This window comes from Rana temporaria, chromosome 3 (assembly GCF_905171775.1).
Source record: "Rana temporaria chromosome 3, aRanTem1.1, whole genome shotgun sequence".
Taxonomy (NCBI): Eukaryota; Metazoa; Chordata; class Amphibia; order Anura; family Ranidae; genus Rana; species Rana temporaria.
Window position 1 is genome coordinate 52,363,716 of NC_053491.1, and position 18,093 is coordinate 52,381,808.

Below are 18,093 nucleotides of genomic sequence, written 5' to 3' on the forward strand. Positions count from 1 at the left end.
AGTTTTGGGATGAAGCCGCCGAGGAGCTCGGCGGGCCGCCTTCTCCCATAGAACAACGAGAACAACGAGAAAATAGAGAACATGTTCTCTATTTTCTCGTCGAGTTCCTCGGCGGCTCCATCGAGCCAAAACTGTACAGACGACAGAGTTTCTCGGCAGAATACGGGTTTTGACCGAGTTTCTCGGTGAATTCTGCCGAGAAACTCTGTCGTGTGTACGAGGCCTAAGAGTTATCTTAAACTCAACAGTTCCAAAACAGAACTTCTTATGTTTCACGCCAGCCGAAAGAGTCAACTGGCAACAACCTGGACACCCCCGCCCATTCTGGGCCAAATCATCTCCCCTAGCTCCAAAGTCAAAAGTCTAGGAGTCATTTTTGACACCTTCATGACAATGGACGCACAAATAGGGTCAGTAGTCAGCGGAGCGCACCATTTGTTGCGCCTACTACGCAGACTTATTCCATTTATCCCCAAAGATGACGTAGCAGTCGTAGTGGGAACAATCGTGAATTCCAGACTGGACTATGCAAATGCCCTTTACCTCGGACTCCCAAAGTACCAAATCGCTCGTCTGCAAGTCGTACAGAATACGGGCGCCAGACTGGTGACTGGGAAAAAAACATGGGAATCAATCTCACCTTCGCTGAGAACCCTTCACTGGTTCCCAGTAAAAGACAGAATTGCATTCAAAGCACTCTGTCTGACACATAAGTGCATCCATGGGAAGGCTCCGCAATATCTTTGCGACAAGATAGAACCCCACAATTCCAACCGCATTCTGCGATCCACCGACCAAAATCTGGTCAAGGTTCCAAAAACCAAATACAAGTCCAAAGGAGAAAGAAGGTTTGCTTTTCAAGGTCCTAGACTGTGGAATGCTTTACCAACCAGCATTCGGCTGGAGGAAAACCACCTGACTTTCAGAAGACAGATAAAAACTCTGCTCTTCTGATGTAATGAGACACGAACAACTAGCGCCCAGAGGCGATTCAGTTCGCATGTGCCGCGCTATACAAGTTTTTCATTCATTCACTAATCTGTCTGGTGTGTTCCTTGGCCTTCATGATGCCGTTTGTTCACCAAGGTTCTCTAACAAACCACTAAGGGCTTCACAGAACAGCTGTATTTATACTGAGTATAAATTACACACAGGTGGACTCTATTTAATAATTAGATGACTTCTGAAGGCAATTGGTTCCACTAGATTTTAGTTAGGGGTATCAGATATTAATTTGTCAAAAATGTTGAAAACCTTTTATCATTTTCCTTCCACTTCACAATTATGTGCCACGTTGTGTTGGTTGATCACATAAAATCCCAATAAATACATTTACATTTTTGGTTGTAACATAACAAAATGTGGAAAATTTCAAGGCATGCACATACATACATACACACTATATATATATATATATATATATATATATATATATATATATATATATATATATATATATATATATATATATATATATATATATATATATATATATATAATGAACGTGTGTGTGTGTGTAACAATTTTATTTATTTATTTTAATACAGAAACATTTTTCTTTTATTCCTACAGAAATGTAGGTGAAAATAAATGTTTTCTTTGCAAGCCATTATGTGTACATTTTGAATTTTAGAGTAAATATTCTGCATGTATGAATACCAGTGATTGTGTGTGCGATTCTGCATTTTTCTAGCAAACATCTAACAGTATTATGTATTATGCAGGGTTTGACAAATTTGCTTGGAATCTAGGAGCCAGCTAAAAAAGTTAGGAGCCAGAAAACGCGCCCGTCCCACCAAGTTCGCACGCAGAAGCGAGCGCATACGTGAATATCACAGAAGGAAGCTTAGGCCTGCAAAAGGCCGCAAAGCCACGGCCTCAATTACCGGCCGGCGGGGCGTACCGAGACACAGGATGGGGTATCCTGTGTCTCCGTGCGCCCCCACCTCCCCCGCCGCGCGATCACGTCGGCCAGTGCCGGGCGGTAATTGAGGCCGAGGCTTTGCAGGCCTAAGCTTCCTTCCCTGGGCGCCAGGTTGCTAGTTGTAGTCGCAATTGCGACCGGGCGCCTGGATTTTGTCGAACCCTGGTATTATGTATATCCAAATCTTGCAGTCAAACGTGCTGTGCTTACCTGTGGGCACACGCCTTCCACTGCATCCAGCACGATAATTGCACCATCACAGAGACGCACAGCAGTGGAAACCTCTGAGGAGAAATCAACGTGTCCAGGAGAATCTATGAGGTTTATAAGATATTCTTCATCCCCTGAAAAAAAAAAAAAGGGATAATAAATTACGGCTTGTAAAGATAAATGGAAAATGGAACCCAGATGGTTACTCAAAAAACAAAAACTTTATATATTGTGTCTTATAAATTCTTTTTACATTGGATTTCCTTTCTTTTTTTTTTTTCTTTGGCTTTTCCATTATATTCACCTGGTGATGTGGCCAGTAACACATCTAATGTCTTAGGGTGGCTATGTTAAGTCCTCCACTGTATCTATGGAGGAGAAAGGTGGGTAGCAATAACATGTGGAGAGGGTAGTTTTAGCTGGAAAACTAGATTTAAATGGACTCTTTAACTACTTAACCCCCGGACCATATTGCTGCCCAAAGACCAGAGTACTTTTTGCGATTCGGGACTGCGTCGCTTTAACAGACAATTGCGCGGTCGTGCGACGTGGCTCCCAAACAAAATTGGCGTCTTTTTTTTCCCACAAATAGAGCTTTCTTTTGGTGGTATTTGATCACCTCTGCGGTTTTTAGTTTTTGCGCTATAAACAAAAATAGAGAGACAATTTTGAAAAAAATGAATATTTTTTACATTTTGCTATAATAAATATCCCCCAAAAATATATAAAAAAACATTTTTTTTCCTCAGTTTAGGCCGATACGTTTTCTTCTACATATTTTTCGTAAAAAAAAAAAATCGCAATAAGCGTTTATTGATTGGTTTGCGCAAAAGTTATAGCGTTTACAAAATAGGGGGTATTTTTATGTCATTTTTATTATATTTTTTTTACTAGTAATGGCGGCGATCAGCGATTTTTTTTTCCGGTATTGCGACATTATGGCGGACACTTCGAACACTTGACACATTTTTGGGACCATTGGCATTTTTATAGCGATCAGTGCTATAAAAATGCATTGGATTACTATAAAAATGCCACTGGCAGTGAAGGGGTTAACACTAGGGGGCGGGGAAGGGGTTAAGTATGTTCCCTGGGTGTGTTCTAACTGTGGGGGGGGTGTGGCCTCACTAGGGGAAACACTGATCCTCGGTTCATACATTGTATGAACCGAAGATCAGCATTTCCCCTGCTGACAGGACCGGGAGCTGTGTGTTTACACACACAGCTCCCGGTCCCCGCTCTGTAACGAGTGATCGCGTGTGCCCGGCGGCGATCGCGCCCGCCGGGCACACGCACGGGAGTCGGGGGCGAGCGGCTGGGAGAGAGGACGTTATACTATGTGCTCTCGCCCAGCCGAGCCAACTTGCCGACGTAGAACGGCGGTGGGCGGTCGGCTAGTGGTTAAAAAAGTGGGGAAAAAAATGTAAGTGAACAAAAAAAAAAAAAAAAAAAAGAAAAACCAGAAGCTACACATACTGCAGCTGCTGACTTTTAATAAACGGAAGTCGGCACCCACAGCTGATGTTTCCATTAGCTATCGGGTGCTGCCGCCGCCATTGTGGGTAAGGGTACTCCGCAGTGTAGCCTTTCGGCTTCACGCTGGAAACCCTACTGCGCATGAGCTCTCTCCTATCGGCCCGGCGGCTGGGGGAGGAGGAGGGAGCCCTGCGCTGATGTCACAGGCCGCAGCCTGGACTCCTGGAAGTGGGAAAGGATACCTGTCAAAGACACCGGAGGGGGGGGGGGGGATCAGATGAGGGAAAGTTCCACTTTTGGGTGGCACTCCGCCTTAAAGCAAAACTCCAACTAACACTTTTAAGCAGTTACAATCACAATCTTTCCTTTAGACCCTTTCACACTGGGGCATTTTTCATGCACTTTTAGGCTAAAAATAGCGCCTGTAAATTGGCTGAAAATGCCTCCCCTGCAGCCTCAGTGTGATAGCTTGAGTGCTTTCATACTGGAGCGGTGCGCTTGCAGGACATTAGAAAAAGTCCTGCAAGCAGCATCTTTCTGGCGGTGCGGCCCTGCCATTGGAATCAATGAACACCGCTGCCAAAGCACCTGCAAAGCTGCGCTTTTAACCCTTTATTCTTCCGCTAGCGGGGGTAAAAAGCGCCCACTAGTGGCCAAAAAGCACCGCTGGTAAAGCGCCAATATAATTAGTGGTGCTTTACCACCAACGCCCTCCCTGCACCAGTGTGAAAGTAGTCTTAGGATAAATGTTTTACATAAATTCATAAAAGCTGACCATTGTAAGCACCTCTCAGTGGTAAAAAGTTTGTCTCAGCCCTCTGACCTGCTGGAAACTGTTTGTTTAAGAAATTTGAAAAATAATAGACATATTGACCTTATCACCAGGTGAAAATAAAGGCCTAAAAAAGCTCAAAAGTAAAAAGAAAAATGAACGCAGCCACCACATCTACAGCTTGGTAAGCTGCAATGTGTTGCACGTTTCGGCACACTTTAAAAGAAAAGCATGGGCAAATCTTTTTTGGCCATACTTCTCTTGTGCGCAACAATAGTACATTTGTGTTCTCTTGTGACCCGGAGGCATCTGATAGTGTGCTATTGCCCGCTATCAACTAGCGAGGCAGAGCTGATCCAGACTCTGGAAGGATCCCGACAATATGGTTGAGATCCACTTGGCTGGCTGATTGACAGGGCTGGAGCCAGCTGCACCAGTCCCCTCCCCAGCCAAGCACTCCAGTGAGCACTGGAGCAGGAGAGCGGTGACTGAGAGAAATAACACCAAGTGGTTAGCACTGCTGCCTTGCAGCTCTTGGCCCAGTGATCATATCATAAGAAGAAGGCCGTCTGCTACTAGTTGGGGTTTGAGAGGCGTTCCTCTCACAAAATAAAACACACTGGCCCAGATTCAAGAAGCAATTGCGCCTGTGTAACCATAGGTTACACAGCGCAATTGCTTACTTGCTCCGGCGTTACGAATGCTCCCGATTCAGGAACATCGTAACGCCGACTGCAGCCTAAAATCTGCGTGGCATAAGGCTCTTATGCCACGCATATTTTAGGCTGCACTTTTGCGATGACCGCTAGGGGGCGCAACCATTGTGCTCAGTGTATAGTATGCAAATTGCATACTAACACCGATTCACAATGTTGCGCGAGCCCTGCGTACGCAATTTACGTCGTTTCCGTACGGCGTGTTTAGCGTAAGGCTGCCCCTTCTAATAGTAGGGGCAGCCAATGCTAAAGTATACCCGTCGTTCCCGCGTCACGAAATTTGAATTTCACGTCGTTTGCGTAAGTGATTCGTGAATGGCGCTGGACGCCATTCACGTTCACTTGGAAGCAAATGACGTCCTTGCGACGTCATTTGCCGCAATGCACGTCAGGAAAGTTTCCCGACGGAGCATGCGCTCTACGCTCGGCGCGGGAGCGCGCCTAATTTAAATGATTCCCACCCCCTACGGGATCATTTAAATTGCGTGCTCTAGCGCCGGGCAATTTTGCCGGCGCGCCCGCGCAATTCACGGAGCTTCTGCTCCGTGAATCAAGGGCAGCAGAGCAAATTTGCGGGGGCGCAGGGCAAAATCGTTGCCCTGCGCCTCCGTAAATATTGCGCAAATCTCTTTGAATCCGGGCCACTGATAAGTTACATTGGCCTCCTCCCAAATTAGCCCTAAAGCATTTCTAAAGCCGATTTTAATTTTTTTTATTAAAGTGGATGTTTTTTTTTTGATGTCACAATGTAGAGTATAAGATTTCCTATCATCTGTGCCCAGTCTTGCCACACAGAGTTAATCCAGCTCTGAGCAATCCACTTTTATTGTTCAGTGGAAATTAACAGACTTCCAGATAAAAACCTGTCTAAATAAAAAGTCCATTCCTCTCTCCTTGCTTTGAGTGACAGGTTATTTACATATCTAGCTTGGACATGTTTATCAAATGTTATGTTATGTTTATCATAATATGAGGTGATCCACAGGTCATTGTATATTACCAGGGTGTGTTATGTGGGGGAGGGGTGGATTTCTCACTTTTTATACTGTGGATCACCTCATATTATGATAAACATAACATAACATATGATAAACATGTCCAAGCTAGATATGTAAATAACCTGTCACTAAAAGCAAGGAGAGAGGAAAGGACTTTTTATTTAGACAGGTTTTATCTGGAAGTCTGTTAATTTTCACTGAACAATAAAAGAGGATTGCTCAGAGCTGGATTAACTCTGTGTGGCAAGACTGGGCACAGATGATAGGAAATCTTATACTCTACATTGTGACATCCAAAAAATTATTCCACTTTAAATTAATAAAACATATTGGGCCAGATTCTCAAAGGCGTTACGACGGCGCAACACCATTTGCGCCGTCGTAAGTCCTAATCTGGCCCAGGGTATCTATGCGACTGATTCTTAGAATCAGTTACGCATAGATACCCATTAGATCTGACAGGCGTAAGGCTCTTACGCTGTCAGATCTTAAATGCAATTTTTTTTACCGCCGCTAGGTGTCGCATCGTCGTTTTCCCCGTCGTCTATGCAAATTAGCTAGTTACGCGAGATTCCCGAACGTACGCGCGGACGACGCAGTAATTTTACGACGTTTCCGTAAGCGTAAACTTGCCCCTGCTATAATGAGGGGCAAGTTTACGTAGGTCCGTCGTTTGCCATGTTAAGTATGGCGTCGGGTCAGCGTTGGCTTTTTCCGTCGTTTTCGTAAGTCGTTCGCGAATACGACTTTACGTCAATGACGCTCACGTCGGCGTCATTGACGTTTTCTGTCGTGAGCTGGAGCATGCGCACTGGGCTTTTTTTCGCCCGGCGCATGCGCAGTTCGATCAGCACGGGGCCGCGCTTAATTTAAATACAAGCCGTCCCCTTTGAATTACGCCGCCTTACACCGGGCCAATTACACTACGCCGACGCAAATTACGGAGCAAGTGCTTGGAGAATACGGCACTTGCTCCAGTAATTTGCGGTGGCGTAGTGTAAATGGCTTACGCTACGCCGCCGCAGATTCTACAAGAATCTGGCCCATTATACCTACCTGCTCTGTGCAATGATATTGGTAAACCCAAACCATTACAATTGTATACAATACATTCTGCAGAGAATTAATACCACATAAAAAAATACATAAAAAAGGCAAAAGGTTATACTTTCTAAAGTCTCTTGGTTTCCCTGGATATTATTTCAAGATAAAAGAAACTAGCTGGCATTGTCTATTTATTTACCAAAGTTGTACTGCAGGGAGATGGCGCTGGATTTCATGGTGATTCCTCGTATCTGCTCATCTTCACGACTGTCCAAATAACGCAACTGCAATTTAATAAATACAACATTAAAAAGGCAATGGACAGTCAGTCAGTCATTAAAGCGGAAGTTCCGGCCACAATTTCACTTTTTAAATATAAATACCCCTGTAATACACAAGCTTAATGTATTCTAGTAAAGTTAGTCTGTAAACTAAGGTCCGTTTTGTTAGGTTGTTACAGCATTTAGACACTTTATAAAATAGAAATTGACTGGGGCCATCTTAAGTGTGGGCATCATGAAGCCAGACTGTATGACTTCCTGGATTTCAGCCTTGCAGATCTCGCACATGCTCAGTGCTGCACAAGCAGTGTCAGATCAGGTTTCAGCACCTGTGCTGTCCAAGTCACATGATTCTTTGAGACTGGGGAGTGCACAGACTCCTGGAAAGTTACACCCACTACATTCCCAGGAGTCTGTGCGGTGTAGGTTAGGAAGCATTAAGCACCTAGGTGCAGGAAGAGGGAAGATTAACTATTCTGCCTAGCAACAACACTTTGAAGGCATCTAAAAAAAAAAAAAAAAAAAAAAAATTTCGTAAAGGACTAATGACATTTTTTTAAAACTACTGATGTACTGATATTTATGGGTGGAACTCCACTTTAAATACACCATAGCTTATATAAAGAACATATTCATCTCGGGAAAAGTACCTTTCCAGCTAATCTGTTGGAGATGATCCCATTGCTAGATATGAGACAGTCTGCTAATGTCGTTTTCCCTGCAAGATAAAAACCAAAAAGAGACAAAATGATTATAAATGTAACAATTGTAGCAGAATGAAACAAGAAAAGCAGCTCCATGCGAGTCTCTGGTTAATCGTTACTTGTAGCAGAATATACCGAATAAAAACAGTCGAGTCGATTTTTTTTTTCAGAAACCAGTAAATCACAAAGAAACACAATTCAAATTTTGAAATAATATTTAGCCCGGGTTCACACTGCATGCAGCTTTGAAGTCGTGCAACTTCACTTGAAATCGCATCATTTCAAACCTGCATGTCACTGAGACTTGGCTGACATCTGTCTGACTTCATGCTCAGATGTCTGTGCAAGTTGCACCCGAAATCGCCAAAAGTAGTGCAGGAACTACTTTTTCAAATTGGTGCAGGGCCGCAAAGTCGGCGTCGTACCGATTTGACCAGTTCCATTGCCGACAATAGGGTGCGCCTTGTCATGTGACGTGACCTGTCAAATCACATGACAAGTCGCATTGGGGTGAATGAGGACTTAAAGTGATTGTAAAGGCAACAGAGTGGCCCTGATCCTCCTGTTCTGGGGTCCCGCGGCGGCTGTCTCGGCTCCTTTCCTGCTAAAGCTAACCCCATCTGGGAAGCTCTTTGCCATGGGGGTTAGCTTGCGGGCGCGCTCCCTGTCATACACGCTGCGTCCATAGACACAGAGTGCATGACTCAGTCCCACCCCCCAGCGGCAGCAGCATTGAATGCGATTGACAGCAGCGGGAGCCACTGGCTGCATTACTATCAGTCTATCCAATCAACGGCCAGACTTCGTGGAGAAGAGGACGCCGGGGGAACGTGCACAGCAGGTGAACGGGCTCAGGTAAGTAAAACGGGCGGGGGGGGGGCCCGTGAGAGCGAGGTATTTTTTTACCTGAATGCATCCTATGCATTAAGGTGAAAAAACAAGAACCTTTACAACCCCTTTAATGCATTCTATGCATTAAGATAAAAAGCTTTCTGGCCCGGATTCTCGTATGAGATACGAGCCATCGTATCTATGCGTTAGATTCTTAGAATCAGTTACGCATAGATTTGTATTAGATCCGACCGGCGTAAGTCTCTTACGCCGTCGTATCTTAACTGCATATTTACGCTGGCCACTAGGGGCGTGTACGCTGATTTACGCCTAGAAATATGTAAATCAACTAGATACGCCAATTCACGAACATACGCCCGACGCAGTACAGATACGCCGTTTACGTTAGGCTTTTCCCGGCGTAAAGTTACCCCTGCTATATGAGGCGTAGATGCGGCGTACCAATGTTAAGTATGGACGTTGTTCCCACGTCGAATTTTGAAAATTTTACGTCGTTTGCGCAAGTCGTTCGCGAATAGGGCTGGGCGTAATTTACGTTCACGTTGAAAGCATTGGCTTCTTGCGGGATAATTTGGAGCATGCGCACTGGGATACTTTCACGGACGGCGCATGTGCCGTTCGTAAAAAGCGTAAATTTACGTGGGGTCACATTAAATTTACATAACACACGCCCACATCTACCACATTTGAATTAGGCGGGCTTACGCCGGCCTATTTACACTACGTCGCCGCAACTTTGGTTTGAGAATACGGCACTTGCCTGTCAAAGTTGCGGAGGCGTAACGTAAATACGTTACGCCCGCACAAAGATACGCGATTCTACGTGAATGCGGGCCTCGGTATGCAGAAGCCCCCCCAGCACCCTCCAAATACTTACCCGAGCCCCATCTCTATCCAGCGATGTTGCAAAAAGGGGATTTTTAATACAGCTTACCTGTAAAATCCTTTTCTTGGAGTACATCACGGGACACAGAGCGGCATATTCATTACTATGTGGGTTATATGGAGTACCTTCAGGTGATGGACACTGGCAATCTCAAACAGGAAGTCCCCTCCCTATATAACCCCCTCCCATAGGAGGAGTCCCTCAGTTTTGTAGCAAGCAGTATGCCACCCAAAATGTTCCCCATAAGAGGGGTGGGAGCTCTGTGTCCCGTGATGTACTCCAAGAAAAGGATTTTACAGGTAAGCTGTATTAAAAATCCCCTTTTCTTTTCCGTACATCACGGGACACAGAGCGGCATATTCATTACTATGTGGGATGTCCGAAAGCAATGCTTCCCATGAGGGGAGGGAGACATCTCAGCCAGGAGATTTAATTCAGAAAGTATTCTTTAAATCATAAAAAATCCAAATTAAATCCAACAAAAAATAATTATTCTGATTAATTTAATTAATTCATTAATCAATCAAGGGTGCCCCGAGTCTAGAGGATCTCAAATCGCAGCCTGCAGCACTGCCTATCCAAAGGCTGCATCGGCCCTTCGTCTCACGTCCAATTGGTAAAATTTTGTGAACGTGTGGACCGACGACCAGGTTGCCGCCTTGCAAACCTGAGCCATAGAGATCTGGTGGTGTGCTGCCCAGGAGGCGCTCATGGCCCTAGTAGAATGGGCCTTAACTGATAAAGGAGGGGGCAACCCTTTCAAGCCATAGGCCTGACCGATTACTTGCTTAATCCATCTAGAGATGGTAGCTTTAGCTGCTGCCTGACCTCTCTTAGGCCCTTCCGGCAGAATGAACAATGTATCTGTTTCTCGAACCTCTTCTGTAGCTTTGAGATAGGCCTTCATGGCTCTGACAACATCCAAGGTGTGCAGTAACCCTTCCTTTCTAGAAGAGGGTTTTGGAAAAAAGGATGGTAGGACCAAATCCTGGTTCAAGTGAAAACTGGACACCACCTTGGGCAGAAAAGACGGATGTGGACGGAGAACCACCCTATCTTTATGTAGAATGAGGTAAGGTTCTCTACAAGACAAGGCTGCCAGCTCTGAAACTCTTCTAGCGGAAGCCATAGCGACCAAAAATACCAACTTCCGAGTCAGTAAAACTAACGGAACCTCTGCCAGAGGCTCAAATGGCTGTTTTTGCAGTGCTGACAACACAAGGTTCAAATCCCATGGACAAACCGGAGACTTGATGGGGGGATTAATGCGTAAGACCCCCTGTAAAAAGGTTTTAACCAAAGAGTGCGTGGCTAACGGCCTCTGAAACCATACAGATAAGGCAGAAATCTGTCCTTTAATAGTACTTAAGGCCAAACCTTTATCTACTCCTATCTGGAGGAAACGCAATACCCTGTCAATGGTGTATTTGCGTGGAAGCCATCTCTGGGACTCACACCAGCTTACGTAGGCCCTCCAGACCCTGTAATAAATTACTCTGGAGACTGGTTTTCTAGCCTTAATAAGAGTAGAAATAACTTGGCTAGATAGGCCCCTACCCCGGAGGATCAGGGATTCAGCCGCCAGGCCGTCAAATTTAGATGCCGTAAGGCAGGGTGGAGTATCGGGCCTTGAGAGAGTAGGTCTGGCCGAAGTGGAAGGGTCCATGGTTCGCCCACTGACATTCTCACGATCAGTGAGTACCACGACCTCCGGGGCCACGCGGGGGCTATCAGAATGACTGGTTTGTACTCCACCCTGATCCTGCGCAGCAGGCGGGGCAGCATCTGTAACGGGGGGAAGGCGTACAGCAGATTGAACGGATGCCAAGGGCAAACCAACGCATCGGTTCCACAGGCCAGAGGGTCCCTTGATCGGGACATGAACTTGCTCAGTTTCCTGTTGAACCTTGATGCCATGATGTCCACATCCGGAGATCCCCACTTCTGGCAGATCTCCTGAAAGACTTGGGGATGGAGGGACCACTCCCCTGAAACTAGCTGCTGGCGACTTAAGAAGTCCGCCTGTAAATTGTCCACCCCTGGGATAAAGATTGCCGAGATGCATGGTACATGCGACTCTGCCCATAGGAAAATTAAGCTCACTTCCCTTTGGGCGGCTCGACTCTTCGTGCCCCCTTGGTGATTTATATATGCCACTGCTGTGGCATTGTCGGACTGCACTCTCACTGGAAGCCCTAGAAGTTTGGACGTCCAGGCCTTTAAGGCTAAACGGGCCGCCCTGATCTCCAGGACATTGATTGGCAGCCCTCTTTCCGACTCTGTCCAAACTCCCTGCTGGACTTGCCCATCCAGGACTGCTCCCCAGCCCTTCAGGCTGGCATCTGTGGTTACCAGTTTCCAGATGATGGGACTGAATGACTTCCCCTTTAGGAGGTTCTGAGGCTTTAGCCACCAGTAGAGGCTTTGCCGGACCCTTGATGGAAGGATCAATGGAAGATCCAGGCGTTGCGGATCTTTGTTCCATGCAGACAGGATGGTTGCCTGCAGGATTCGAGTGTGTGCCTGAGCGTATGGTACTGCCTCGAAGGTGGCCACCATTTTTCCCAGTAATTTCATGCACAATCGTATAGTTGGCTGCCTTTTGCTTAACACCAACTGGATCAATTCTTTGATCCCTTTGAACTTCTCTAAAGGAAGAAACACTCTTTGCTGCTCCGTGTCTAGCAGCATGCCGAGGTATTCCAATCGTTTTGTGGGTTGTAAAGCCGACTTTTCTTGGTTTAAAACCCAACCGAATACCTCGAGGTACTGAACTGAAAGGGCTACCGCTCGACACAGGCCCGGAGCAGAGTGATCTATGATCAGGAGGTCGTCCAAATAGGCCAGGATCAAGATTCCCTGGGTCCTTAGATTGGCCAAGATGGGGGCCAGGACCTTCGTAAACACACGGGGGGCAGTAGCCAACCCGAAAGGAAGAGCCACAAATTGATAGTGGCGCCCTGCGATAGCAAAGCGTAGGAATTTTTGATGACCCTGAAAAATTGGAACATGAAGATACGCGTCTCTTATGTCTATTGAGGCCAAGAAATCGTTTCGCTGCAAGGCTGCGGCAGCAGACCGTATGGATTCCATCCGAAAGGACCGAATCCTCAGGTAAGAGTTTAGAATCTTTAGATCCAGGATGGGCCTTACATCGCCGCTGGGCTTTGGCACAATGAACAGATTGGAGTAAAAGCCTAGCTTGTGCTCCTGAACTGGTACCTCTACGATTACCCCTTGGTTTAGAAGACGATCCAAGGCTGTTAGCAAGGCAGCCCTCTTTTCCGGATCGCTTGGAATTCTTGATTCCTGAAAATGCGGAGGGGGAAACTCCCGAAATTCTATTTTGTAACCAGTCGCCACCAGGGAAAGAACCCATTTGTCGGGGATCTTGGCTTCCCAAACTCTTGCAAAGAATCGAAGCCTGCCCCCCACCCGATTGAGTGGGGGCGCCCCTTCATAACGCTGACTTTGGAGCAGGTTTAACTGGCTTGCGGACCCATGGTCGCTTGCCACCCGCGGCCTGCCCTTGCGACTTATTACCAAAGTTTGACCGTGCGGGAGGCCGTCGATACTGCCTGGGGGCCGAGGGCCCTGGGGCTGGGGATTGCTGCCGCTTAAATGCTGGACCCCTAAATCTCCTTTTGACTGGTAAAAGAGTACTCTTGCCACTAGATATCGTCTGTATGTACTTATCCAGATCTTCCCCAAAGAGCCTCCCTCCGTGGAAGGGAAAACCCGCCAACAGTTTTTTACACGGAGTCTCTGCCGACCAATTCTTTAGCCACAGGAGCCTTCGCATATGCACCAAAAATAGCGACAGACGGGAAGCTTGTTGGATGGAGTCCTTTATGGCATCCACCGCGAAACATAGAGCCCTGGGAAGGTCGGCCAGATCCTGTGCCTGCTGAGCCGGGAGCTCTTTTAGCATCTGCTTAGTCTGGTCTTTTAACGCCTGACAAACGCCAATTGCAGCCACGGCCGGTTGCACCACTGCCCCTGCAGTAGAAAAGGATGCCTTCAAAAGGGTTTCCAACCGCTTATCAACCGGATCCTTGAACATCTGTATGTTTTCTACTGGGCAAGTTAAAGATTTGTTTACGCAGGAAACCGCTGCATCCACAGCGGGAAGCACCCATTTCTTTGAAAATTTTTCCTCCATAGGGTACAAAACAGAAAACCTTTTAGGAGGAACAAAAATTTTATCGGGCCGGGCCCAATCTTGAAAGATCAGGTCTTCCAACAATGGGTGAACCGGAAATACTGCGTTACTTAATGGTGCCTTTAAGGAGCCCAAAGAAGACACGGCAGGAATCTGAGGCCCTGGCGAGGGCAGCTTAAAAGCCGAGCGGACCATGTCTGTTAAAGACTGTACCCACAGATTCTCAGCTTGAGAGACCGAAAAGGGTTCCTCAATAGTGGACTCCTCAATGTCTGAACCTTCTAGGCCCTGCTCCGTTTGGTCCTCCTGGGATTCTAAATCCTCTGGGGAGAGAATCTCAGCATCAGAGGACACCAACTTAGGGGACGGAGATCTAGTCCGCTTTTTGGCTGCCAGAGAATTAGTCAGAAAAGTAGTCAGCCTCTGTTCTAACCCCTGCAGGGAGACAGATAACATATCCTGCGTGACAAACACTGGGTCGGGCAGAATGGGGCCAGCCACAGCACCCACCACACCTAATGGCTCCTCAAAGGCGGCATCTTCTAGCTTTTTAGGAGAGGACAGAACTTGATTAAGATCCTCCGAGCTAGAGGGGGAACCCTTCTGTTTCTTTGCATTTTTAGCACCTTTAGTCCCCGAACCTTTAGGGCCCATGATACAATACCGAGGGACTCCGCTACTAACAACTGACTGTTGTAGCAAGGAGAACAAAAAAATATAGGTAGCTTAAGGTAGAAAACCTTATAAGCCAATGGGAAGGTAGTGCAGACCTTTCCCTGAAAGAAAAACCTTTTTTTTTTTTTTTTTCGTTTTGTCTATGTTTTTTTTTTTTTTTTGCTTTTTTTTTTTTTTTTTTTTCAAATATTAAAATTTTTGCACTTTAAAAGGTACTGTGTGAATGCCAGACTGCTGTCAAAAAACCTTTGGCTTAATAGAGAAAATCAGGGGAACATCTCCTATCTTCTCCCTTTAGTCAGTGAGGAGCTTAGCTCCAGACCTAAACAGGTCTCTTTTACCGCCACTAGGTGTCACCCTGCTCCGCTCTGTGTCCCGCTCTGAGCTCCTCCAGTCAGCAGACGAATCCTACACTGACCGGAGGACAGAGCTGCTCAAGATAACAGCGAGGGGGGAACGCCCCTCTCACCCTGCCGACGTCACGACGCTCCCCGCCCCCTCCGCGCGCATCTACATCATGCGCGCGCACGCGCGCGCGCGCGTCCCAGAGGGAAGCATGAAGGAGAGGAGCAGCACGCCGGCGGCGTCCGGGGACCAGAGCTGTAGGGGAAAACGCACCTAAATACAGGTAAGTCCCTGGCCTTAAGCCGAGAGATAACGGGGGGTGGGCTTGCCCTACTTGTCCTAGAACCAGGCAAAAGCCTCTACCCCCCAACAACCATGCGGGACAGCCACCAGCAACACAGTCCGTGGGGGTGGGGGAGTATGCTAGTAATGGGAGGTGACCATCCTGTCTAGCAGACATAGTGGTAAAGTTTGCCAATGCAGAGCATCCCAGGCTAACCCAACTAGACTTCCCCCTGAGAGACCTGCCGACGAACCAAGTTCCGCAGGCCCCCCTCTTACCTGCTCCACGCTGCAGGGTATTGCAGAAAGCAAGAGGCCCAATCTTCCCCCATCTCCGTGGGTTCTGTACTAGACCTTCAGGGACCCGGGTCCTGCTGGAACACCACTGCCCTGGACCTATACAGCATCCTGGCAACAGTACCTTTTGGACTTTAGAAAGCTCAAAGTTCTGGGCCCAGGATCCAGCCCCTTAAAAAGAGGCATTATAGGCGAAACCCCACGACTTGGGGCCCGGGTACTGTCCACTTTGGCTCTGAGGCACTTTGGACAGATCCGGTATAGTCTGCCTAGTCTCAAGGACCTGGAGGCAAACTTCTTGTGACCAACACCTAAGACACTGGCGAAAAAACTGAGGGACTCCTCCTATGGGAGGGGGTTATATAGGGAGGGGACTTCCTGTTTGAGATTGCCAGTGTCCATCACCTGAAGGTACTCCATATAACCCACATAGTAATGAATATGCCGCTCTGTGTCCCGTGATGTACGGAAAAGAAAGGGCCTCAGCCTTAACCATCCAGGACTCTCCCTCCTGATTGGCTGAGACACAGCAGCGGCAACATTGGCTCCCGCTGCTGTCAATCAAACTCATTTAGCCAATCAGGAGAGAGGGGGTGGGGACAAACCACAGCTCTGTGTCTGAATGGATACACGGAGCGTCAGCTCGGCTCGGGTGCCCCCATAGCAAGCTGCTTGCTGTGGGGGCACTCAACAGGAGGGAGGGGCCAGGAGCTCCAGCCAGGGGCCCAAAAAGGAGGAGGATCGGGGCTGCTCTGTGCAAAACCACTGCACAAAGCAGGTAAGTATAACATGTTTGTTATAATGATAGAAAAAAAAAAAAAAACACTATAAAATAATTTTAATATATTTTAAAATGGAGTTTTTATTGTACCAGAAGTTTGACTCCTTAGATATAATAGTAGATTGACAAAGTCACAGCACGCACTCTCCTATATATAATCCAAAAGATAACTGCCATTTTATGGGACCACAAGTTTCTGCAATTCACACCCTGCTAATTCAGAAAGCTTGATACGCCGACTGCAGCCTAAGATATGACTGGCATAAGGCTCTTATGCCGTCGTATCGTAGGCTGCATTCTTACGATGGCCGCTAGGTGGCGTTCCCGTAGTGGTCAGCGTAAAGCAGGGGTCTCCAAACATTCTAAAACAAAGGGCCGGGTTTATTGTCCTTCAGACTCTTGGAGGGCCGGACTTTGACCAGCGGGAGTAGAAATTTTCCTGGCATCATTGTTGGTGAACATCTGGTATTAGGGGGAGAAATAATGCCCCATTGCTGGTATCATAGGGAGTAATAGTGTTCTATTAGTTGTGTCAGTGGGAGAAATTATGCTCAATTGTCGGTGACAGATGGCAGAATAGTGTCTCGTATCAGTTGGAGGGATAGTGCCCCAAGGGCCGGATAAAGGCAAGCAAAGGGCCGCATCCGGCCCTCGGGCCGCAGTTTGGAGACCACTGGCGTAGAGTATGCAAATTGCATACTTACGCCGATTCACAACCGTACACACGCCCGGCGTTCGCATTTTACGTCGTTTGCGTTAGTCGGTTTCTGCATAAGGCTGCTCATGCTATTAGCAGGAGCAGCCAATGCCAAGTATACCCGTCGTTCCCGCGTCGCAATTTTTGAAAATTCCGTTGTTTGCGTAAGTGAATCGTGAATGGCACTGGACGCCATTTACGTTCACGTTAAGGCAAATGACGTCCTTGCGACAACATTTACCGCAATGCACGTCGGGAAAGATTCCCGACGGAGCATGCGCACTACGTTCGGCGCAGGAACGCGCCTAATTTAAATGATCCACGCCCCCTACGGGATCATTTAAATTACGCGCGCTTACGCCGGCCAGTTTTACGGAGCGCCCGCGCAAATTACGGAGCTACTGCTTCGTGAATGAAGTGTAGCGCAAGTAATTTACGGAGGCGTAGCGTTAAAACGGTACGCTGCGCCTCCGTAAGAGTGCGCAGTCCTACCTGAATCTACCCCAATGAGATTATCGGACGAATGATCGTCCGTTTTTTTTTTTGTATGCTAGTCTCCATATCAATAATGAAGTGGTTACTAAAGTTACGAAAATTCTCGTACAACGGAATAAAAATTGAGAAATTCCGAAGTGATGGAATGTATTGTATTTTCGTCCAAAAACTAAATTCGTACAGTGAGAGTGGGGACAGCCGCTACAGATGGGCAAAGCGCTGGTTCGGGTGAGGGCTCAGGTAGGTATAGGGGGAGGGGTCGGTGAGGGGGGATACTGCCACTTAAACTCTCCAGGAATGTGTTCTCTAATCTTAAACATGCTCCCACCCCCATTCCAAGTCCTATAACTAGCCTGTAGAGAAAAGAGATCTATACTTACCTATTCTCAGAGCGCTCGGTCTGATCATGTGATCAGTTCCCAGGACCAGCTTCATGCCCTATAGTAAGCCCATGGGTGACGTCACCACATAGGCGTTGCAGCCGTTGTCGCTGCCC

The 18,093-nt window shown here is 47.1% G+C and overlaps 1 protein-coding gene across 1 annotated transcript in view; it reads right to left on the reverse strand.

The window, feature by feature from the left end:
* Positions 1–18,093, reverse strand: part of EFL1 (elongation factor like GTPase 1) — a 623,792-nt gene that overhangs the window by 569,462 nt on the left and 36,237 nt on the right. Inside the window, exons 3-5 of the mRNA XM_040342558.1 lie at positions 8,072–8,139; positions 7,340–7,424; positions 2,135–2,268 (exon numbers count right to left, since the gene is read on the reverse strand). Coding sequence (XP_040198492.1) covers positions 2,135–2,268; positions 7,340–7,424; positions 8,072–8,139 — 287 coding nt within the window. The remainder of the gene's footprint in view (positions 1–2,134; positions 2,269–7,339; positions 7,425–8,071; positions 8,140–18,093) is intronic.